The sequence below is a fragment of the Phalacrocorax aristotelis genome, chromosome 1, assembly GCF_949628215.1.
Source record: "Phalacrocorax aristotelis chromosome 1, bGulAri2.1, whole genome shotgun sequence".
In the NCBI taxonomy this organism is placed as follows: domain Eukaryota; kingdom Metazoa; phylum Chordata; class Aves; order Suliformes; family Phalacrocoracidae; genus Phalacrocorax; species Phalacrocorax aristotelis.
In genome coordinates this window covers 18,101,991-18,126,100 of record NC_134276.1, presented here as the reverse complement: position 1 = coordinate 18,126,100, position 24,110 = coordinate 18,101,991, and the positions used below count along the sequence as shown (strand labels likewise).

General features: G+C 41.8%; 1 protein-coding gene across 2 annotated transcripts in view; it reads left to right on the top strand.

The window, feature by feature from the left end:
• The first annotated feature begins 1,120 nt into the window (after positions 1-1,120).
• CWF19L2 (CWF19 like cell cycle control factor 2) overlaps positions 1,121-24,110 on the top strand; it is a 99,591-nt gene continuing 76,601 nt past the window's right edge. The window contains exons 1-6 of one of the 2 annotated variants that reach the window (XM_075082248.1): positions 1,163-1,267; positions 7,877-7,916; positions 16,977-17,087; positions 17,783-17,902; positions 19,316-19,423; positions 22,673-22,792. In XM_075082248.1, coding sequence (XP_074938349.1) covers positions 7,908-7,916; positions 16,977-17,087; positions 17,783-17,902; positions 19,316-19,423; positions 22,673-22,792 — 468 coding nt within the window. In that variant the 5' untranslated portion in view covers positions 1,163-1,267; positions 7,877-7,907. Of the gene's footprint in view, positions 1,268-7,876; positions 7,917-16,976; positions 17,088-17,782; positions 17,903-19,315; positions 19,424-22,672; positions 22,793-24,110 lie in introns of both variants that reach the window. The other variant, XM_075082238.1, reaches the window with a different exon arrangement.

Below are 24,110 nucleotides of genomic sequence, written 5' to 3'. Positions count from 1 at the left end.
TACACATTTAATACCACCATGAAGATGATGATTAAACTACAGTTATCACTTTGAAAACCTGTTGTCCAATGCAAATAGCTAACAAATTACCCAAGCACTTCTTGGACCTTTAGCTAAATAATGTTATTACATGGCAATTGTGAACACATTTGGAGTCACATACATTAATAATGCTGTGGTCTCATTCCAAAGATTTGTCTCAGATAGACATTTGCTTCACCTGAGATCTAGCAGCCCTGTCAAACACTGTTGGCCGACTACAACTTCTAAGTGCTTGAACGCGCACTTTTTTTAATGTCCCTCCTCCCACGTAGGCACATCCCAAGAAACTAGCACCCTGTCATGACAGAAGCCACAGGTTAGCATGATGGTAAACAGGGCAGGACGTGGCTGGGAGATCCTTGCGCGGGTGGGTTGTGGCCATGTGTGGGGCGCTGCGTGGCGCGGGAGTGTGAGCCTCCATGAGACGACGTTTGCCTTGTTCGCCTCTTACTAATGTCGGCCCAGCAGGAGGGGCCAGCCTGGAGTTCACTGTCCCCATCCTGTGATTTCTTTGTCCTGTCAGCTGAGTGGCACAGGTGCCTGCTAAGCTGCTTGTGCCGTGACACGATATTTCACAGGATCATGAAGGGACCCATAAGGGTCATCAAGTCCAACTCCTGTCCCTGCACAGGACAACCCCAAATCCACACCATGTCTCTGAGGGCGTTGTCCAAGTGCTTCTTGAATATCGCCAGGCTTGGTGCTGTGCCTGCCTCCCTGGGGAGCCTGTTCCAGTGCTCCACCACCCTCTGGGTGAAGAACCTTTTCCCCTGGCACATCCTCCTGCCATTCCCTCGGGTCATTTGCTCTGACCTTCACCTGCCAGGCCGTGGAAAGCCAGCCTTCCGCAAGGTGACTTTAAGTTTGCAGCTATGAAAGACGTGGAGGAAACTCCCTCATGAGACCGAGAGGGTTCGGGCTGCGCGCTGTGGAGAGCAGAGGGGCTGAGAGCCGGTGTCCGGGGGAAGCAGAGGTCAGCACCTCAGCCCCTCGCCGGCCGGCGGACTTTGCTTTGCCAGGCTCCGGGAGGCCCCAGCCCAGCGAGCGGACAGGCCGCTGCTTTCGCCCCGCCCGCCGTTGCCCGGGACGCCGTTTACGACAGTCTCGCCGCACGGCGGCCCGTTTCCGGCGGGGCCTGGCGATGGCGTCCGGGTTCGAGAGCGAACGGAGTGTGGCGGAGCGCAGGGAGCGGCGGCGGCAGCAGCGGGAGGCCGTGCTGGCGGAGGTGGGGCGGCTGGCGGGGCCTGGTCCATCCCGCCCCGGCTCGGCTTCCCCCGGGGCGTTGGGGAGGCCTGGCCTGGCCTTGCTTGGGGTCGGTGCGCTCCCGGGGGCAGCCCTAGGCCTGCAGGCCCGGCGGCGGCGGGAAGAGGGGGAGGCCCTGGGGACTGGAGTGGGGCTGCGGCGCCTGGGGGGCGGAGGGCAGCCGGGAGCTTGGGTTTGGGTGACAGCCGGCTGAGCTCATGGGCTCTGCCGCTTGTAGCGGTACTGATCCGCTTGGTACTTCGGTATAACGTGTTTCTGTGCTCATGCCTTTGGAGAGAGCCGGGGTCGATCTTCTTTACACCATCTTTTCATATATTTGTATACACCACCTCTGCTCCCTGGCCTTCTCTAGGCTAAACTGGCCCAGCTCTCAGCTGTTCCTTAAATGAGACATATAAGGCAGTTCCTCCTCCTTGTCTTCTAGGCCTGTCTTTCCTAAAGAGTCAATATATCTCTGTTACAACACTGCGGTCGTGGAGTAGTAATAACTTGTAATAACTTGAACAGAAGTGGGACAGCCTGTTTTCATGGAGCCAGGGTGTTCTTACTTGGTGATATCTTGCTGTCGTGTTAGCCAAGACCTAGGAGGCTGCCAGTCACAGATGCTTTGGTGGAGCTGCTGTGACTTGGAGACCTGTGCGAATCCTGATGCATTTTATTCAGAGCCTGCCTATATGCCATGTTTGGTACTTGTGCAGTAAGCTGCTGACTCTTGTTGTAACTTGTAGGTGGAGTGAATGATAAAATAGTACATGGCACATCAGTTAGATGATGTGGCTTGTTTTGAAGTTTAAGGAGCATGGGGGGATAACTGTATAGAAAGAAAAGTGTAAGAGGAGGACAGGGTATGGAAAGAGTATGAGGTTGTGATGATGGGCTTTTCAGAGGAGGAAAGCCAAAATAAGCAGCAGCCAAATCTTAATGGGCAAAGATATTTTCAGAAAAAGAAGTAATGGGAAAATGGCCTGAATAGCCTGAGGTTTACATGGTGGTGATGTCTTTTCTCAAGGCAAAGTAGGAAGACAGAGAGAGGATTTCAAGTAATATGTTGTGTGGGTGCCTGCCTTGCACAGTTGTGGAACCATTGCTAGGCAAAAGAAGTTCCCTTCAGTGACTTGAGAAGTGAGGGGTGATCCTGCACTGTGTGCCTTCCCCATTTTGGCAAGCAGTTGAAGGGAAATTCCTTCAAGTAGTGAATCATAATATCTTGCAGAAGTTTGTTGCCGAGATGTCTTTTGCTCTGTTTGAACTGCTGTATGATATGTTTGAGAGTCCTCCTTTGCTCAGTTCAACCTCCTGGATGTTCAGAAAATACTTTTAGCTGGAAGAAAGTGAAACGTATCTAGGACATCATTATCCTACTTACCTTTTCTCAGATGGTGCCACTTGTACAGTAAGATATCTGGGGCAATGCTACTCTTTCAGAATCATAGAACAGCCCAGGTTGGAAGGGACCCTGAAAGATCAGCTAGTCCAACTTCTTGTAGGAAATGAAGCCTAGATGAGATTACCTAGTGCCCTGTCCAGTCGCATCTTGAAAACCTCCAGATATGTGGAATCCACCACATCCCTGGGGAGGCTGTTCCAGGACTGATTGTTCTCACTGTAAAAAATTTCTTTCATAGGTCAGGATGAAATGTCTCCCACTGCAACTTGTACCTGTTGCCCCTTATCCTCTCCATGTGGCTCCTTATGAAGAGAGAGCCTCTGTCTTCTTTGTAGCTGCCTTTTAAATACTGGAATACTGTGATATGGTATCCCCTTAAACTTATAGAATCATAAAATTGTTAAGGTTGGAAAAGACCGTTAAGATTGTTGAGTCCAACTGCTAACCTATTACTGCCAAGTCCACCACTAAACCATATCCTCAAGCACCACGTCTACCCTTCTTTTAAATACCTCCAGGGATGGAGACTCAACCATCTCCCTGGGCAGCCTGTTCCAATGCCTGACCACTCTTTCGGTGAAGAAGTTTTTCCTAATGCCCAACCTAAACTTCCCCTGGTGCAGCTTGAGGCCATTTTCTCTCGTCCTATCGCTTGTTACTAGGGAGAAGAGACTGACCCCCGCCTCGCTACAACCTCCTTTCAGGTAGTTGTAGAGAGCGATAAGGTCTCCCCTCAGCCTCCTCTTCTCCAGGCTAAACAACCCCAGCTCCCTCAGCTGCTCCTCATAAGACTTGTTCTCTAGACCCTTCACCAACTTCGTTGCCCTTCTCTGGACACGCTCCAGCACCTCGATGTCCTTCTTGTAGTGAGGGGCCCAAAACTGAACACAGTACTCGAGGTGCGGCCTCAGCAGTGCCGAGTACAGGGGCACGATCACCTCCCTGCTCCTGCTGGCCACACTATTCCTGATAGAAGCCAGGATGCTGTTGGCCTTCTTGGCCACCTGGGCACACTGCTGGCTCATGTTCAGGTGGCTGTGAACCAACACCCCCAGGTCCTTTTCCTCCAGGCACCTCTCCAGCCACTCCTCCCCAAGCCTGTAGCGTTGCATGGGTTTGTTGCGACCCAAGTGCAGGACCCGGCACTTGGCCTTGTTGAATCTCCTACTGTTGGCCCTGGCCCAACGATCCAGCCTGTGCAGGTCCCTCTGTAGGGCCTTCCTGCCCTCCAGCAGATTGACACTCCCACCCAGCTTGGTGTCATCTGCAAACTTACTGAGGGTGCACTCAATCCCCTCATCCAGATCATGAATGAAGATATTGAACAGGACCAGACCCAGCACTGAGCCGTGGGGAACACCACTCGTGACTGGCCACCAACTGGATTTGACTCCATTCACCACCGCTCTCTGGGCTCGGCCGTCCAGCCAGTTTTTAACCCAGCGCAGAGCGCGCTTGTCCAAGCTGTGAGCAGCCAGCTTCTCCAGGAGAATGCTGTGGGAGACAGTGTGAAAGGCCTCACCAAAGTCCACGTAGACAATGCCCACAGCCTTCCCCATATCCACTAAGCGGGTCACCTTATCATAGAAGGAGACCAGGTTAGTGAGGCAGGACCTCCCTTTCATAAACCCCTGCTGGCTGAGCCTGATCCCCTGGTTGTCCTGCCCGTGCCGTGTAATGGCATTCAAGATGATCTGCTCCATGACCTTTCCAGGCACAGAGATCAGACTGACAGGCCTGTAGTTCCCCGGTTCTTTGTTCTGACCCTTCTTGTAGAGGGGCATCACATTTGCTAGTTTCCAGTCATCTGGGACCTGCCCGGTTGACCAGGACTGCTGATAAATGATGGAGAGTGGCTTGGTGAGATCCTCTGCCAGCTCCCTCAGTATCCTTGGGTGGATCCCATCCAGCCCCATGGACTTGTGAACATCCAGGTGAAGGAGCAGGTTGGTGACTGCCACCTCTCAACAGCTGGGACATCATTCTCCATACTATCTCCATCTCCCAGCACAGGGGCCTGACAACCCTGAGGATGACCAGTCTGAATATTAAAGACTGAGGCAAAGAAAGCACTAAGTACCTCAGCCTTCTCCTCATCTTTCCTGGCAAGGTTACCTTCTGCATCCAACAAAGGAGGGAGATTCTCCCTGGCCCTCCTTTTGTTACTGATATATTTATAAAAACATTTTTTGTTATCTTTAACAGTGGCGGCCAGTTTAAGTTCCAGCTGGGCCTTTGCCTTCTTAATCTTTTCCCTGCATAACGTCACAACATCCTTGTAGTCCTCCTGAGTCACTTGCCCCTTCTTCCAAAAGCAGTAACCTCTCCTTTTTTTCTTGAGTTCCAGCCAAAGCTCCCTATTCAGCCAAGCTGGTCGTCTCCCCCGCCTGCTCAACTTATGGCACATGGGGATGGCCTGCTCCTGTGCCTTTGAGACTTCATTCTTTAATAACGTCCAGCTTTCCTGGACTCCTTTGCCCTTCAGGACTGCCTCCCAAGGGACTCTGTTAACCAGACTCCTTAACAATCCAAAGTCTGCCCTTCTAAAGTTTAGGCTATTGGTTTTGCTGACCCTCTTCCTTACTTCTCCAAGAATTGAAACCTCTATCATGTAATGGTCGCTGAGCCCAAGACAGCCTCAGTCCCAGGTGCGGGACCTTGCACTTGTCTTTGTTAAACTTGATACAGTCCTTGCTACCCTGCTCTTCCAGCCTGTCCAGGTGTCTCTGTGGGATGTGTCACCCTTCTGATGCATCCACCTCACCACCCAGTTTGCTGTCATTGGCAAACTAGGTGAGGGTGCTTTCAATCCCATCATCTAGATCAATTATGAAGTTGTTGAGCAGTGTGGGGCCCAGTATTGATCCTGGGGCACCCCACTTGAGACAGGCTGCCAGCCTGAGTAAAAAACATCGATAAATGGCTACTTTGTGTAAAAGCTTTTTACTGTGTCAGGGATGTCACAGTAGTTATTTAAATAATATTTCTCCTATTTTCTTATTTGCTTCTACTTGCATCAGCCCCTTAACATGAAATAGAAGTGTTCTGTGAGGATGTTGTTTAAAAATTTTGGTATAGCTCATTCTTTGCAAACATCTGTGGATGATTTTTACTTCTTTTGTTCATATCTCTAAAGTACTGTTAAAGCTGTTTCTCTAGTAACTGTTATATTAACTGAATATTAGAAAAACTGGTTTGGAGGTTTAAGAATGAAACTCAAACTTTTTTTCCTTTGAACAAAAAATAGACCATAGTTGTATTGCTCAGCATGTTTTTAAAATGCCATGAATACAGATTACTCCTAGATGGAAATCTTAAAAACATATCTACAACTTTTGTGTGATGTTAAATAAAACCAAATGCATAACCCTAATTTTCTGGAGGAAGGCAACCCTGATTTTCTGTGTACAACAGTGGGCTCAGAGTTGATTTTTCCCACTCAAGACTAACAACTGGGGAGTAAATAGCTCTATAAAGATGCTACATCATTGTTCAGACAAAAACCAATCAAGTGTTAGAAGTTACTGGGAAAGGAACAAAGAACAAAGGAAATGGTTACACAGACATATTACTGATTTCTGTATAATACCAAATAGCGTATACAGTCCTGGTCCCAGCATCTCCAGGAGAACTGAACAGCCTTGGAGAAGGTGGGAAGGTGTCAGAGATGCTCTTGGTGCAGACTGTCCAAGGAGACTAAAGGTTTTGGGATGGGGAAAATAGGCTGAAAAAAGTTAATATGAGAGAGTTCTGTAAAATCATCAGTGATGCGGAGAAGGGAATAGAAAATTGCTATCTGCTGTTTCTTTCAACACAAGAACTAGGTCCTATTAAGGGATTTGCGGGTAGCCAGCTCAGAGCAGACAAAAAAAATGAGCTTCCACGTGATGTGCAGAGAATTTGTAGGGCCTCTTGTATACCATGTTGAAAATACTGACACTTCTATGCAGACGAGAATAGCCTAAAAGCAAAAATATATGTTGCAGTTTATTGATTGAAAAGCAGCTGAGCCTCAAATTGCTGGAGGATACAGGAATATTTTGGAGATGTCTCACTTTGGGCTAAACCCTGTATCCACTTTCGTCAGCTTCCATAGACATTACTGGACATTTTTCAGTTGGGAGCCTAGCTTAGATCCTCAGGTCTTAGAATGACAGAGGCTGAGAAATTCAATACAGTGAATCAGGATGGAGTATAATTTGTGAAATACTAGGCATTATGGTTTTACAAGTCCATTTTTCTTGGGAATGTAGGAAGGGGTCTTGAGAAAATGACAAGGTTTTCTACAGGATTTAACTGTTAGAGGTGCTTGGTCCCCGTGTGGCCATTGAGAAACTTTTGCAATACGACTTTTCAGCTTCTTACTGAAAGTGCACATTGGTAGAGTCTGTTACTTTTCCACAGGGTTATGTTTCCATTTCTGAGCAACCTAAAACTAAGTCAGGCTCCGTGACTTCCAGGGATTCTCTTTGGTGCATTGGGAGCACTGACATGTAAATTAATGATCAGATGTGTTTTGTTGCTGTTTGTTGTGGTTCAGCCTCAGTCGGCAACTAAACACCACGCAGCTGCTCACTCACTCCCCCCACCCCTGTGGGATGGGGGAGAGAATCGGAAGAGCAAAAGCACGAAAACCCCAACTTGTGGGTTAAGATCAGTTTAATAATTTTAATAATAATGATTATGATAATAATAACAACAATAATGATAATATAATAAAATGGAAAAGAAAAAAAAAGGAAAAAAGCCAGAAACACAAACGATACAACCGCTCACCACCTGCTGAACTACACTGACTGTCCCCGAGCCATGATTGCTGCCTCCCTCCCCCGGCCAGCCCCTCCCAGTTACATACTGGGCATGACATTACATGATATGGAATATCCCCTTGGCCAGTTTGAATCCGCTCTCTTAGCTGTGCCCCCTCCCCTCCCGGCTTTTTGTGCACCTGGCAGAGCATGGGAAGCTAGAAAAGTCTTTGACTAGTGCAAGCACTACCCAGCAACCACCAAAACATCGGTGTGTTATCAACAGTTTTTTCATACTAAGTCCCAAGCACAGCACTATCCCAGCTGCAGTGAAGAAAATTAACTCTATCCCAGCTAAAACCATGACACTATTGCTTGTGGTATTGCTGTGTTCATCATCATATGTGTGTTCTTGAGCTATTTCTTTTCCTTGCAGTAAGAACTAAAAGTTGAAGTAAGGAGAGAACATGTTGAAGGTTAGTATTTCCCCCTCTTGCCCCCCTTTCTGTGCCAGAGTTTTAGAATGTATTAGCAAAAGTGTATAATAAGATTTTTACCCTATTTAAGATGATGTGTGACAAAGGAAGCTATAGAGTTTCCTTTATCTATGTCTTGGCTGATAGAGAAATTTAGGAATGAAACTTTTTTAAAAAAAACTCATTGCATGTTTCCTCTTCCCATTTATGGACCAAATAACCTAATATTAAACTGTGTAAAATGGCAACATTTTTAAGACTTCTCATGCAGGTACTCTGTTATTTCTGTGCAAAATCAATGTAGCATTTTGTAACGTGGAAGCATGAGGATGTCATAGTTGTCATGTTGGTACCCTTCTGTCTGCTTTTCAGAAATGGAACTGACTTGCTGCCACCTTTTTGCTGACAGAATAGCATTTGTGTCTTCCTTGAAGTTGAGAGACGCTGTAACTTCCAAAGCCTGGAGATTAATATATATAGGAGATATATATATATAAAAAATATAAGAATATATAACAAATATTAAATGTAGGTATATTTGTGACATGTACTAATACTTCAGACATATGGTGACATAGTCACCATTTACCAGACCATTTAAAACAGCATTTGATGAAGTGGTTAAATCTTCTGTATTTAGCTTAAGTAACCGATGTTGTCCCCATTAAGTATCACACATCTAGCAGTAGCCACTACTTAGGTAAGTTTGAACTCCATTTTTGGTTTTTTATGTTTTGAACTTTTCTTAGTAAACTCCCTTTTGAATTAAGTTAAAACCAGGTTTTGTCACAAGCAGGCATAAAAATCTTTCTTTTCCTCTGTCTGCTCAGAAAAAGAAGAAAGCAGAAAACAAACAAATGAAAAAACCTAAGCTTCTCTTGGGGGTACTCTGCCTGACGTTTCATGAAGGGAAAAAAGCTGCAAATGGCAAATCAGTTGATTTTTTTTTTTTTTTTTTTTTTTCCCTTCTCCTTCCCTGTTTCTTACTGGGGAAGGGAAACCAGTCCTCATTTGGAGAAAATGAAGTATTTCTGAAGTTTATGAGCTCCTAAAGATGTTAATCTGTTCATTTAAATATGTATATTATTGATATTATCACTAAGTGAGAACGGATTAAAGACTTAACCTACGTAAAACAGAGAAAGTCGGTACACTTCCTTTGATTCTGGTTAGACTGCCTGCTGCTATAGTGGTGGGACAGAACTGGGAGAAACCTACTGCAGGCTTTATCTTGGTGCATTTTGACCGTCTTGCTTTCAAAGGCAAAAAAAGAAATGCACAGGGATATTTCACATGTGGCTAATGTAGTCAAGGCAGTTATTTGGTGGTTGCAATCTTGGAAGCTCCTGCTTTTTGCTTTGGGAAAGACACTTGGGAAGCTGCACAGGTCTTTGCTTCTGATAATCTGAGAAGTTTGCAGAAATGACTGTACTTCTGTTCCGTTTCTGGAAAGACAAGATGTTCAACCAACTTCCCTTAAGGAGCTTTTATTTATAAAATATTGGAAATTATTAGTGTGTCTTCTGTATGTAGTTGGGGCTAAGATGAAAGGGAGCTGTTTGACTCTGGTCCTTGAGAGTTAGGACAGCGAGGAGTCTGAGAGAACCTTCACTATCTCTTCAGAAGTAATTCTCCCCAAATCACCAAGCTCAGTAGAAGAATCTGGGATTAGCTCACTCTTGCAAACCCCATATCTACTAAAATAAAGAGATTAAATATACAGTAGATCTTGAAACAGTTATAGAAATAGAATGGATTTCTTTAGTACCTTTTACTTTTAAAACAAGCTGAACAGAATTTGCTTCTCGTTGATTTTTAATAATTTATTTACTGTTTCATGGGTTTTTTGCCAGTTATGAATTTACACATCTTTTGAGGAACCAAAATGCCACCTAACTCATTGATTGAGATTTCTCTGTTAAATTTTGGAAATGTGTTCTTTTATTTGTGCAGTCTGTCCTCCCAACTGCGTTGGTAAAACCCAGCAGCTGTTAATGTTTATGATAATGATTGGGAATCAAATAATTAAGTGTTGACATGCAAATTGTTATTAAGCTCCAGAAATAGCATCTTGTTTTGATGAGTGTGATAGTTCACAACACTACTGATTTAGTTTGTAAGTTTAGAATGAGAAAATAATCTGATGGGTGTTTGGTAAGTGCAGGGATGTGTACGTTTCCTAGACACGAATGGGTTTTTTTTTGTTAAAAACTAGCAATAATTCAATTGTGAATTATTCTTGCATCTGTGCTATGACATGGCATTTCTGCTCTTCAGGGTTGCTCTCCTGTTACTTCAGTATTTTTCATGGATTTTTTGTTTTTCAATCTTTGGTCTCCAAGGTGATGTGATTGACCATTCCTTGTGCAGAAAATCCTGTCTTCTAATTGTTCAGGATTACTGTTAGATTACAAGTTTCTCTTGATAGGACCACATATTTATTAAAAAAAAAAAAAGTTGAGTGAAGGTAAATAATACCTCAGTATTTCAAACACATAAGATACATTCTTGAAACAATGTAAATGAAGTGGTACCTTGAAACAGGTTCATCGCACAAACAAGAAGTTGTGTGTTCAGTTTTACTTATTTAGGTTTATGAAAAAATTGATTTGAGATGTGCAAGCCATTATTTTTGGAAACATCTGTTTGAAGCTTTTGACTTAGACCTCTACCTTTATTTTTGTTTTGCATTTTTAAAATTTATTTTCTATGAAAATACAGGCTAAAATTTAGAAAAAAACCCAGTGGGTAATAATATCACCGAGTTCCCTGTGTTTGAGCTCTAAACCAGCTGTGAAATGAGCAGGTTTTCCTGGTGAAGTTCAATCAGGTATTTCCTCATAAAAGCCTAACCGTTGGGTTGTTGCAGTGATTAGTATTTGCCAAGGCGATGGAATGCTTCGGCAGTATTTTACTCTTCAGTTTTTAGTGGAAAATTATAGAAATCTGTCCTTAAATATTACTAGCAAAACATATCACTGTTAGGGCTTATAGAGCTGTTGTTTGCTGGCAGTTGTTTCTGTGCTGTAACACTAAGCACTTCCTTTTTGGTCTTTTCCTTTAAAATCCTTTATGAAGCACTATATCCCTGCCTCTGCCAGTGTGTCAGTATTACTATACTCACTTAAATCTTTGAGTGCTACTAGAAGAGTAACAGCACTGAGAAATGAATACTGCCTTTTCACAAAAGGCTTTCAGACTTTTGACAAAGCACCTCTATAGGCGTTTCTGCAAGCAACATCTTTGATTTAACAGACAGGCCATTCTAGAAAGTGAGTGAGGAAGACAGGTACCTTCATTGTTATACTCTCCCAGTCCTTCCTCTAGAGCTTGCTCCACCACAGGAATGGAGAGGTCTACCTTAATATGTAGTATCTGCCTACACTTTTTTGGCAGTCGTAGCTATCATCGTGCATCTGTGTATCTGTTGTGTCTGCAGCTGTGCCAGCAGGAACAGTTACTGCCTCCCAAATGTTTCTGGCTGAAGGTTGGCATCTCCTGCAGTCTGCTCTTTAAATTGCATGTCTGACTGTTCTGTAATGATTATTGTTCACAAAAAGCTTAAATTATTTAAGTGATGGTCGTTTCAGTGACCTGTCTTCTGTGCTGTTTGGCAAGTGAAAATGATAAAAAGTAGTGACGTTTCCAGCTGGCACGGCTATTGCTGGAGGAGGTGAAGGTACAGGCAGGACTCTGACTCAGTTTTGATTTGGCTAGCTGGGGTGGAATCTAAGCCCTTTCTTGTGTTCCCACTGCTGTCCTCCTTGGGAAAGCTTTGTGGATGTAACACAAATTGGAATATTGAGGGTAGAAAAAGCACCCTAAGCATTCATGACAATAAGTGTGTTATTCAGATAGAGAATTGGTATAAGAGCATCAGAACTGCAATGTTCAGGTTGCCTGAGCTTTGGGGTGACGGAAGCTGGGAGGGTAATACAGGCCACAGCAGCCTTTCCGATAGCTGAGTATCAGAACTGGTAACTGAGTGGAATGGATTGTGTGATAGGATGGGAGATGGTTCTAACATTAGAAATAAAAGCTCATAGTTAAGGTTTTTGGTGTCTTATGTTAATGTCTGAAGGACTGAGCTAGGTGTTATGTCTTTTGAATTTATCTAACAGAAAGCTGTTGCCTAAAGGAGTTTTTCCACAGTTCTCCTGTTCCCTTCCTCTCCAAAGTGCACAATTTTTCCCTTGTTCCTTGTAAACTGGTAGCCTTGATGATCTTGCGAGAGAGCCAGCTTGGAAGCTTGATCTGCAGGAAGCTGCACCTTGTTTTTGGTGGGATTCATTTTGTGTGAGGGTAGTCCTTGAAGTCCCTTGAGGCCGGAGTGCGGCGACAGGCCTGTGCAGGGAACGTGGTGGGAACATGCAGGTGGGTGGGAGTGCAGAGGGGAGAGGTATGGGAATGGAGCCCTGCCCTTCGGTGGCGGGTAGCCATTACAGCAGCCTAGCTGTTGCTCTCTGTGTTGGATGTTTTTGTCATGCTGTATTGATCTGGTGTTGTGCTGTGGAGTTTATTCTGATTGTTTTCTTGGAGAAAAAGGGAATTTTCTTCTTTTAGGTGGAGAAGTTAGCTTTTGAATGGTGGTGACTATCATCTGAAGAGCTAGAGGCTGACCACAGTTGAAGATGGGAAACTATGTAGTCTCTGTAGTGGTATGGAAAATTTTCTCTGGCCTTGGTGAGAGCTGAAACGGTACATAGAGTTGGGGTCAGGAAAGAGTGCTGGGCAGGATTTCTGTGGGCTGGGGAGGGAGTGTTTTAGCCTCCATTCCTAGGTGGGGCATGTCCACTTCTGGACATCTTTGGGGGACTGTCATGTGACAAGCTACATTTATTGTGCAGCCTAGACCTTGGCTGTCAGCAGTGTCTTTGATCTTTTCTGCTTCTTCCTGGGGTGGTGTGATGTAATTTTTACAACTTTTGGTGTTTGTGTCTGCAGTGTATTACAGGCTGTTTGGAGCAAGTCTTATTCTTCATTTAGCCGATACTGTTGTCAGCAACCACGCAGGCTGGCCTTAATGACCTGCCAAATGAAAACCAGAAAACACTTTCTCTGAACTTGGTTTCCTTCCTCACTCAGATGGGGCTATGAAATGCAAGACCCTTTGGCCTGCTTGTGGCAAATACTACGAAGTTTGGCTCTGTTCACCTTGGCAACATTGCTAACATAGTGCTGTAGAGTAATTATTGTTTTTATAGCACCTTACCAACAGACCTTTCAGAGTGCTTTGCCAACATTATACTTCACCTCGTGCTTGTTGCAAAGGAGACTATGAGCAACTTTATTAGGGTGTCGCAAAAGTACGCAATGTAGTGCGATGCTTGCCCTTCTTGACAGGTTGTTGCTTGTAATGGTCCTCTGTGTTTGTGTGTAGCATGCCATTTGCATAATTAATTCATTACTTTGGAATAGAGGTATTTCAGAAATGTAGCATCCTATATTTATGGAGGAAAAACATAAAAATATTGCAGTGGTAGCCTAAAATGTGCGTAATGTTAAGTACTCATCTGTAAAAGGGAAAGGCTAAATTGTTGGATATTTTTGTGGTATCATAAAGTGTAAATTCAAGCATTTAATTCACATTAAGGTTAACTCCTGTGGGCTGAGAGATGTGAAACTGTTAGAGTTGGCCTTTGTGGCATAGTACGATAAGTATGATGGGGGACTTAATTATACGATGTAGAAAAGGAAAAAAACCTAGTGAGATGCTAGTAAGCCCTGCATCATTATAAAAGATAAGTAGAACAGAAGGGTAAGGTTTGGAAGCTAATAAAGTTGTCTAGACAGATTTTCCTCCTCCCCTCCACTTGAAATAATTGTGTGTGTGTGCGAGGGGAAACCGTTCACCAACAGTAAAAACAAATATGGTAATTTGATGGTAGAGGGAGCTAGATAGTTTATAGAGATAGAAAGGATCAGAGGGTATTGCTGCTAACTTTCTAGTCCTGTGTTAAATCGATAGTTTAGGTGAAATACAACTTCTTTCATCTTTTTAGATCTCTAGGCAGCTTGTTTTTTTTTTTTTTTTGTTTTTTAATTTTACATCTGGATATGGTTAAGAATATTCTATATTTTGTATCTTTGCCCAAGAAGAAACAAACTTTCACCTGGTGATTTTTTCTGTCTCTTTTTAACAGTCTGGTGGTATTGCCACTATAGATTCATCTTGCCCAATCCCGTTTCATTTAGTGTTCAGGAGACTACAGTCTGCAGTTCGATAATGATTTCTAGTCATTCTGTGTTCTGAACATGTATTCGTGTACTTCAACCAAAACAATGATCCACCTCTTTTGTTAGGATCATGTATCTCAATTACATAAATATGTGCCTGTATTTTTTTCCTGTTTATTCTTAGACCTAATAAAAAGTATGAAAGTTCCTTTTGTGCCTTATTCATAATGTTAACTTCATTTTATGCAATATATATTTGTAACTTTGGTAACATGAAGAAAATAGGAATTTTATTTAAGATATACCTGTTATTATAGAGAAGCGTAAGAGGCTAAATCTTCCTGGTCAGGCAAAGAGCATATTAAATGAAGACCTGTTGACAAGCTGAACTTGATTGGTCTTTATTTGAGGTAGTTATGGATTTATATGCCCAAGAGCTGCTGAAGGGATGGAAGGGATCTGTTGACTCCAGCTGCTGGTCTTTCTCAACCAAAAGTGAAATACAGTATATGGAAAGCCTGTCCTTTTCCTAGTCTAAATCTTGGCAACATGTTCAGTGTTTACTTATGGAGCTAACAAGTTTGGAGTCTGTTTCTGTTGGCTTTTTCCCATCTAGAACTATATTCAAGTTCCCTTTATCTCTGCTGTTTTATCTCTGCCCAGTTATAAGCTTAAGTTTTGTGGGTGTGTGGCTTGTAGACATTTTGTGAGTTGCATAGCTGGGGTAATTACCCTTTGCTTGTCCATGGATGTGGCATGCTTAGTTACTTTATTTTAGTCCGATGAATATATTCTTGAGACAGAAAGGCCATCATTGTCTGTATGGACTAGAACAGAAAATATTAGTCAAGAGATTTCTGCATGAACTTTCAAGGGTGTTGTCCCAGATGGATGGATGTCTTAGGGTTGGCAGGGCTAGCCAGTGAGCTGAGCTCTCTGGATCATGGAGAGGTAGCAGGAAACATACCTGCGTTTTTTGGAGTCCTGGGTGGTTTTGGTGACCCTATTTTATGCTTAACAGCTATTTCACCCTCACTGAATTTTAGTCCTGCTTATGTAATCTTTTGTTGTTTATTTATAAACTGGAAAACTGTTTTGATATTGGAACAAATGTCTCAATGTGCTCTTAACTCATTCTTATCTCTGGCTTTTGAATTTTAAGATGTAGCATTCATGCTAGAGATGGAAGTCCCAGTCTTGGCCTCTTTGTTTGAGCTGACCTAAACTATTTTTTTTTGGTGTTGCAAAATCCCTTTTAAAATTCAGAAGTCTGGGTAGCAGTCTGGCTTTGCTTGCGTATAAGTGCATTAGAAAGCTTATCACCTTCTGGGGCTTCAAAGAAGGTAGATGATGAAGGTGTAAAAGGATACTTCGTTTGGGCACAGATGTATTGTATTTTGATTTTTTTTTTCATTGTGTCACTTTCAATATTGCTAATGACAATGTTCAAAAATACAACAGCACTCCTACCTTATGAGTTAGATGATTTTTTTTTTTAAAAACTTTTAATCTTATTTTTAGCATGCATTTCTGTTCATTGGACCTATACGGTGTACTGGTCATCCTCCTGCAACTCTTATTTTCTATCAGTACAAAAGCTGCAGATTTCCTTCTTGGCTGTTTCAAAAAGGAGAAACTGGCCTGTGGTAGGGAGGTTACTGTCTTGTGCAGTGCACAGGCTTGCATCTAGAGTTCGTTACAGAGAACTAATAGCTGACCAGGAGGAAGGACTTCAACTGGTTGTCTAAACTCCTGAGAATTTTTTTTATATTGGTCTTTTTTTAAACTTGTATGTCATCTCTTGGCTTATGATTAAAAACACTTTATGGTAAAACTTGGTGTTTCAGGATGAAAACCGAACTCTGACTTTTAGTTTTTGCTTTGACTTTAGTTATTTAAAAACAACCGAACCCACAAACAAACAAAAAACCAGAAGCAAGCTCAATCTTGCAAGACTTATCTCAGACAAAATTAGCATTGTTATAATATAGAGTAACTTTCCTCCTGTTCGATCAGGTGTGGTGATATATTGCACTTTGGGATAAAGAGTTTTCTAATGACAAGTTATGTTTAAGTAAACTTGTTTGTTAAAGTCGTGTTTCTGCTGAAAGTAATAGAGGGAACTTCAGAAGCTGAAAAGGTCATTATTTTACTGATGTGGTTTATAAAAATCCTTTTCAGGAACATAAATTATCTGCAGTGATTGTTTTTTTTTCAGAAGTAGTAGTAGTAAAAGTATTTCTAGTTTTATGTCCATAATTGGAAAGGGAAGAACATTCTGCAGCGCAAAATGTTAATCCTTGTATACTTGTGTGCTGCAGTTCCAAATTTTGCACCTGGCTGAGATATTTTCAAAGTTCAATGTGCACAAAGATAGGCTTGCCAACTTTTCAGATTAGCAGATAGTAAGCAGTGCTTTGCAATGGAGTAATTGCCCAGTGAATTTTTTGAAATGGAAAATCAGAAGTCCACTATATCGTATCAAATATCTCATATATGGTATTGTTGGGTTGATGGGTGGACTTAATGATTTTAGAGATGTTTTCCAACCTTAATGATTCTATATCTAGTTCATGAAGGTTGTAAGGACAGAAGACTTCTCAGAATGAAGAATGGAGGTTGAATGTCTTTCAGTCACTTATTTAGCATGATAGGATGAAATCAGTGCTAGAGCAGCTGCCAAGCTGTAGCTTGAGGAAGGAGGGTGCATAATATTTTAGCTGAATTTCCCCTTTAACATGTAATCCAAAAGTATTTTTATTGCAGTCCTCCAAAAGCAAATGTTCTCAATGTTCCGCATGGCATGTCAGTGTGGCTTACAAAGGTGCATCTACGTAAATGCTGCTGAACTCTGCCTAGTTATTTTTCTTCTGTTTGTCTTAGGCCAAAATTAGTTATGAAAAGGAGCAGAGGCGCCAGCTGCTAAAGCATCTACGAGGTGAAGATATGTGGATGCTTCCTGATGTGAATGAACGTGTGGAGCAACTGGAAAAGGTGATGGAACTGTAAATCCTTGAATTGTGGTGTTAGCTTGACAGCGTGTTCGTATGAAGAGAAGGCTTTGAGGGCTTTAAGATGATCTTTAAGCACCTCCCAATTCCTGAATTCTTTATGCTTCAATGTTAGCTTTGTAAGTGAAATAATCTTTTACTCACAAAGAGGAAAAATTCCTGTCATTCAATTCCAGCTTTAGTTTCTACCAAATGCAGAAGATCAAGTGTGCCAGACAAGAATAGTCCCATGGGAAGTAATTTGGAGGATCCAAGGCTTTGTAGAAGGCCCGTTTGTGGTCATTCACAGGAGAAACCTTAATGGAACCTCTGATTATTGCATCCTTTTAGTGTAGAAATCTGTGCAGATATTTCAGCAAGGGACAGATATGTATTGATGATGTAGTGATTCCTGAGGAAGATTTGGCTGAAATAAATATAGTGTAGAAGATATACTATGTATAGTTAGAGTGCCTCTAACTCTAAGAGGGGTAGGAAAAGTTGATTATGGATGTGAGGCATGCTTCTCCCCCCCCAGTGGAAGAGAGGGAGGATAATAGAAGTAAAATGTAGCTGTGTACAGCTGTGTGTGTTTTACCTTTTTCAGTGTGATTTGGTAAGTAGATTATGATTGTTTTTTCTTGTCGGTGGGTGATATGGTTTACCTGGACATTTACATTTACAAACATTTACTTGTAGGAACATACTGTGCAGAAAAAAAAGAAAAAGGATAAGCATTCAAAAAAAACTAAGAAAGAAAAGAAGAAAAATAAGAAACAGAAATCTGAAAAGAAGGATGACTTACTTGATAGTTCTTCGGTAAGTAAGAAACTTTAAAATGCTTCAAGTGACATTTTAAAAACCTGCACCATTTTAGTCTCTATGGGTATGCGCGGTTAGTAAAATTAGGGCTCATTCTTACCATTTTCGGTTGGGGAAAAAACTGTGGCAAAGTTTGTCTTTTTAATATGCCAAGTATTTAATAAATTTATAAGTGACTGTTACGTGAGCGCTTGTGAATTTTATAATAGTGAATTCACTCATTAGGAACTAAGGGATTTATAGTTTTTCAGCAGAAGTTGAAAAAAAGTCATTCTAGGATAGAATGGAAAAATTCATAGGTTCACTCTAGTCAGTGGTATATGGTAAAATGATGTGTCTAGAACTGCAAATACTTGACTTTGATTTTAAGCATGAGTTATTGCTACCTTTTTCCATGGATGTTCAACCATGGAAACTCCCAACAATGAGGGATTTGTATGTGGGTCTGAAGGAAGGCTCAAACTTGTGCATTTGAATTTGTAAACAGATGCCTTTACATTGAGGGGCACTCTGGCAAAACAGTACAGAGACTGCATTAGAAATCTGGGTGCCGCGTTCTGGCCATATTGTGTAAAACGTCCTCCCAGCATTTTGGTGCAAGTTAGGTAGCACTGTGATTTTTTTCCTTTTTAGAGAGTCTCTGAAAGGGAGTGAAGAAACATGCAGTATGATGAGATTTATTTCCTAGAGCCTGATATCAGGAGTGAACTATGCTTTTCAGTGTGGGAAGTAACCTAAGCCACAGATGTCCCACATTTCCCATGGGAGTCATCAAAACCCCTCAGATCACATCAGTGAGTCCCAGGATACAGCACAGTTCTGGCTGATTCCTTCAATCCAAATTCTGTTATTCCCGTGGCAGGTTCATGTAAATAGCAATGGAGTCCTACTTGCTTCTAGTGTAAAATCTCAGTACGCTGTTTGCAAGTGCAAGTGTAGGAAGTTGGATATGAAAATAGGAGGAGATAGCATGTACAGTGCTTTATATTGTACTGTGTTACTGATTTTACTTTTTTAATGTAAAATGTATTAGTAGTGAATTTAGATATTTTCATTTTGTCTTTGTAATTCTATAAAAACGACTGTGTTGGGTTTGTTTGTATTCTGACAGTTTTAACTTTAGCAGTGTTATGCTAATAAACTGCCAGTATGAACTAGTGTTACATGCTGTGATGTGCTCGTGAAGTATGGTGGAATGTTTTGATCTTGAAGGAACAATCTTCTGTGGGATTATCAATATTCTATTTCTATTATCAGTATTTTTAAATAATAAACAGTATTACATTAGTAGTGCTTAGCGATGAGCATCAATTTTGACTATCAGTATACTTGGTAAGTATTGCACTTCATCAACATATAATAGTATGTTAAGGTGTTATTATTATTCCTTACATTAAACTCTATTTTTAGGATTCTTCAGTTGAATGGGTTGAGTCAAATGTGTCACAGCCAGATAACACAGAAAAGGCTTGGAAGGTCAACAAGCAATCAGATGCTGTGAAAGAACCCTCCCTGCAGGTGAGCAGTTTGATAACTACTCCAGAAATAAATTCAGCATGACCAAATGTGAAACGTGCTTAGGTTTCTTGACAGGTCTTTTGCAATGTGTTGAACAAAACCTATTTTACAGACAGATATCTTTGTTTAGCTAGGTAAATGTTACATTTTATTCATTGGAAGACTTCTCTACCTAAGAGTTGCTTAGTATTTAGCAAGGCACTATACTTAAACTTGCCTAGCACCAATTCCTTTCATCATGTTTTGAGGCTCTAGCAGCTTAACTTGATTTTCTTGGAGGTCAACTCAAAGGTCTTGACTAGACGTGTTCATTTCTTTCTGCATAATTTTGGTGGCTGTTCTACAGTTGAATGCTTCTGGGGTGCTTAAACGGATACAAGGAAGAGAGGTATAGTACTTCTCAGCCACAATATTTATGGAATCAATGCTTCTTTTGATCTTCCTAGGTAAATTCTGTGCCCAGTAAGCAGTGTTTATTCTGGAAAATGGAGTAATTCTGAAATGAACTGCTGTGATTTTAGTAACATAGATGTAGTGACATATCATCCTCAGTTGTGTGAAATGATGATTTTTAATTTAGTGTCTAATTCCACTCCTGAAAAAAGTCATTGTTTCTCATTCTGAATTTGTGCATCTTTTTAAGAGAAATAAAAAGGATCTCTGAATTGTATCTATTTTCTTTGAAAAGTAATGAAATATAAATCCTTACATATGTCATGATAATTTATACTGCAAAACCTGTTTTTTTCCAAGCATTTATTGTATAATGTTTGCCCTGGGCTTGTCTATTTCTGGATGAAGAGTGTGCTTTTGAAAGGTATTTGCTGGTCATCCCTACTTCTCGAATTTTGGATCACATTATGAAGTCTTGGAGTTCTTAAAACCATTTCCTAGTTGATTAAACTAAATTAGAAAATATGTTCTCAAGAGTGCCTAAGGTGCTCCATGGGACCAGTCTTGGATTAGTCCAGGATGCTTACTTAAAAAAACAAACCCAACCAACCAACCAGGACCCCCAGAAACAAAGAAAATCCCCAAATGACAGAGCTGAAGCCTATATTGAAGATGGCGCCAGGCTCTTTTCAGTGGTGCCCAGTGACAGGACCAGAGGTAATGGGCACAGACTGAAACACAGGAGTTCCTGTCTGAACATCAGGAAACAGTGTTTTACTGTGAGGGTGATGAGGCACTGGCACAGATGATCCAGAGAGGTTGTGGAATCTTATCCCTTGTTATATTTACAGCTGTCTGGACATGGTCCTGGGCAACTGGCTCTAGGTGGCCCCTATGAGTAGTGGGGTTGGACCGGATGACCTCCAGAGGTCCCATGCACATCCACTTCTGTTGATCCATGTTGCTTGCTAATGTGGGCATAGATTCTATTGAATCACTTGAAGATAGAAAGGAACTGAAAAATAATCTATAGAGGTGATCTGAGAAGTGTAGTGTTTCATCTGTGAAACTCTGGTGTGTTGTCTAATACAGCTTTTAAATAATGGAGAAAGTGTGACATATAGCATCTATTCAGATTGACAACTCAGACTTGAAACCTACTGAAGATATGAAGACTCTTCTGCAAGGACATTTTTCAAAATAGGTGTAATCTTTTCATTTTGGTTGCTATACTATCCACACAAGTGTCCCAAATACTTGTTTTTGTAGAGTAGTTGTTTATAATGTGTATGTTATTGCTTTCTTTTGAGGCTTAAGGTGTTGTGTGTATAAAGGTAGTATGTATATCTAGTTATCTGCTGCTTTTCATAGAATCGTTAAGGTTGGAAAAGACCCGTAAGATCATTGAGTCCAACTGTTAACCTATCACTGCCAAGTCTACCACTAAACCATATCCTCAAGCACCACGTCTACCCTTCTTTTAAATACCTCCAGGGATGGAGACTCAACCACCTCCCTGGGCAGCCTGTTCCAATGCCTGACCACTCTTTTGGTGAAGAAGTTTTTCCTAATGCCCAACCTAAACTTCCCCTGGTGCAGCTTGAGGCCATTTTCTCTCGTCCTATCGCTTGTTACTAGGGAGAAGAGACTGACCCCCGCCTCGCTACAACCTCCTTTCAGGTAGTTGTAGAGAGCGATAAGGTCTCCCGTCAGCCTCCTCTTCTCCAGGCTAAACAACCCCAGCTCCCTCAGCTGCTCCTCATAAGACTTGTTCTCTAGACCCTTCACCAACTTCGTTGCCCTTCTCTGGACACGCTCCAGCACCTCGATGTCCTTCTTGTAGTGAGGGGCCCAAAACTGAACACAGTACTCGAGGTGCGGCCTCAGCAGTGCCGAGTACAGGGGCACAATCACCTCCCTGCTCCTGCTGGCCACACTATTCCTGATAGAAGCCAGGATGCTGTTGACCTTCTTGGCCACCTGAGCACACTGCTGGCTCATGTTCAGCTGGCTGTCAACCAGCACCCCCAGGTCCTTTTCCTCCAGGCAGCTCTCCAGCCACTCCTCCCCAGGCCTGTAGCGTTGCATGGGTTTGTTGTGACCCTAGTGCAGGACCCAGCACTTGGCCTTGTTGAATCTCATACCGTTGGCTCCGGCCCAACGATCCAGCCTGTGCAGGTCCCTCTGTAGGGCCTTCCTGCCCTCCAGCAGATTGACACTACCACCCAGCTTGGTGTCATCTGCAAACTTACTGAGGGTGCACTCAATTCCCTCATCCTTTCTTTAGAGTTTAGTATTAACTTTTCAAATTTGCTTGGTCTGGTTTAGGTTTCGTAAATGCAGTTTTCTACCTGTTACTGTGGGTACAGTTCACAGAATTTTGATGTGTAACTGTTTAATTTGAGGGTGCAGTTAGTGCCTAGATATCTGAGGTATGAACTATGCTCCATTACTGATTGCAGATTTTGTATACGCTAGGAGAGAGGTAGGAGGTCATGAAGTCAGAATTAGCAAGATGAAAAGGAATTAGTCTAGATGTACGGTATTCGTATAAGCAAATAATAAGCAGTCTATATGGTTCTCATGTTTACTAGTGTCTTAAATACATTGTGAACATGTACTTTAAATTACAGAAAGACATTTATGAAATTTATTTGTATAAATTAATATTAAGACCCCAATCTTTCAATTTTTTAATATCATATTTGCTTTTCATTAAAGTATTTAATATGTGTTTGTAAAACCTATACTGTTTATTGTAAGTAACATTTGTCAGCAGTTGCACTGGTTTGATTTGTACCTAAGCCATGGTTTTGTTGGAAGTATGAACACTAATTCTTTGTGTTTACTTTAAAGAGAGAAGAATGGATGAATTTAGACTTCATGTCATTGAAAACCACATCAGTAGCAGCTATCAGAGGTGAAAGACACAAAGAAAAAATATTGGAACGACAGAAGGCTCAAGAACTTGAGCAGGTAGGAGGAATTAATATATTGACTTTTTTTCTGCATCTTACTAAATTTTGTGTGATAAATGAACCAGTGAATTAGTTCAAATATGCAAATCTATAGTTTTTAAACTCATGCCTGATTTGTTGTGTGATAGTGATTTTAATTAAATTGATCAATTATTTTTCCATTTGGGATGGGAAGAGTTCATACAGAAGGCTTATCTTGTGGAGAAAAGCCTTTGAACTATCTTCTAGGTAAGGAGAAAGCCGGTTTTGTTAGTACCAAGTATCTGTAATAAAGTGTTTCTTACTTAATAGCAATGGCGGACTGTGAGACTGTGGGTCTGGCCTTCTTCCCCATGGTGTGTGTGAAAGGAGCACCATTGTTCTGTGTGATAAAAGCTTGCCTAAGTTACTGTGTTAAAGTGCAGGGTGCTGAGGCTTAAGAAAGAATTCAAAGTAGTTGCTGTGCCTTTCGTGCTGAAGTTCTGTGTAACACATGGGTGGATCACCATCTGGCTGGGGAAGGGGTTGCTGCTGTTAAATTAGTTCTGTTTACATGCAGTTGCTGGCTGCTTCATTTGTTCATTCAGCTCCTTAAATGCATCTCAGTCTGATCTGAAAACATAGTTGCTGATCATTATCTGATACTTACTTGTCCTCACATCTTACAGTAGGCCATTTGTTGCTGTTAGATTTTCCAGTTAGTTGTGTTCTGGCTAAGAACCAGGTTGACCTGGAGCACTGTTCTTCCTATGCAGTGCTTTGGTTATTGTCTTTTGAGAAGGGATTAATCTTTTTGTTGCCACATATTTTTTTGCTGAACATTTTCTCTGAACTGTTGAAGGACCATTGAATGTGGAGATCTTAAATCACCAGAATGCCAGCATGTATTATACGGTTAATGACAATTTATATGTATTTTTGATCCTAGAAGAATATGATTTTTATAGACCCTCCCACTGAACCACTTGCTCTCCATTCAGGTTTATACTTTTGTGTTTTCTATACCAGAATGTCTGTCCTTTCTTTGATACCCAAAGCAAAGTGTACAACAGATGCATAGAGAGTGCCAGTGCTGGTGATGAGTTGATGATGTAACACAGACGAATTCAAAATTCTGTCAGTGCTGGAATGCCTGATCAGCTCTTTTCTCCAGTCAACTTCCTTGCCTGTTTCCAGAGAAGTCATCTGACAGAATCACAAAAAGTGATCTAGTTTGAAGGTGAAAAACAGTAACTTGAGGTAAAACTAAGATCCCCCATAACAGCAGTGCTTCAGACACAAGTGCGTATTACTGCTGCACTGGTAATGTAGTCAAACAGTAAAACTGCTTCTGTGTA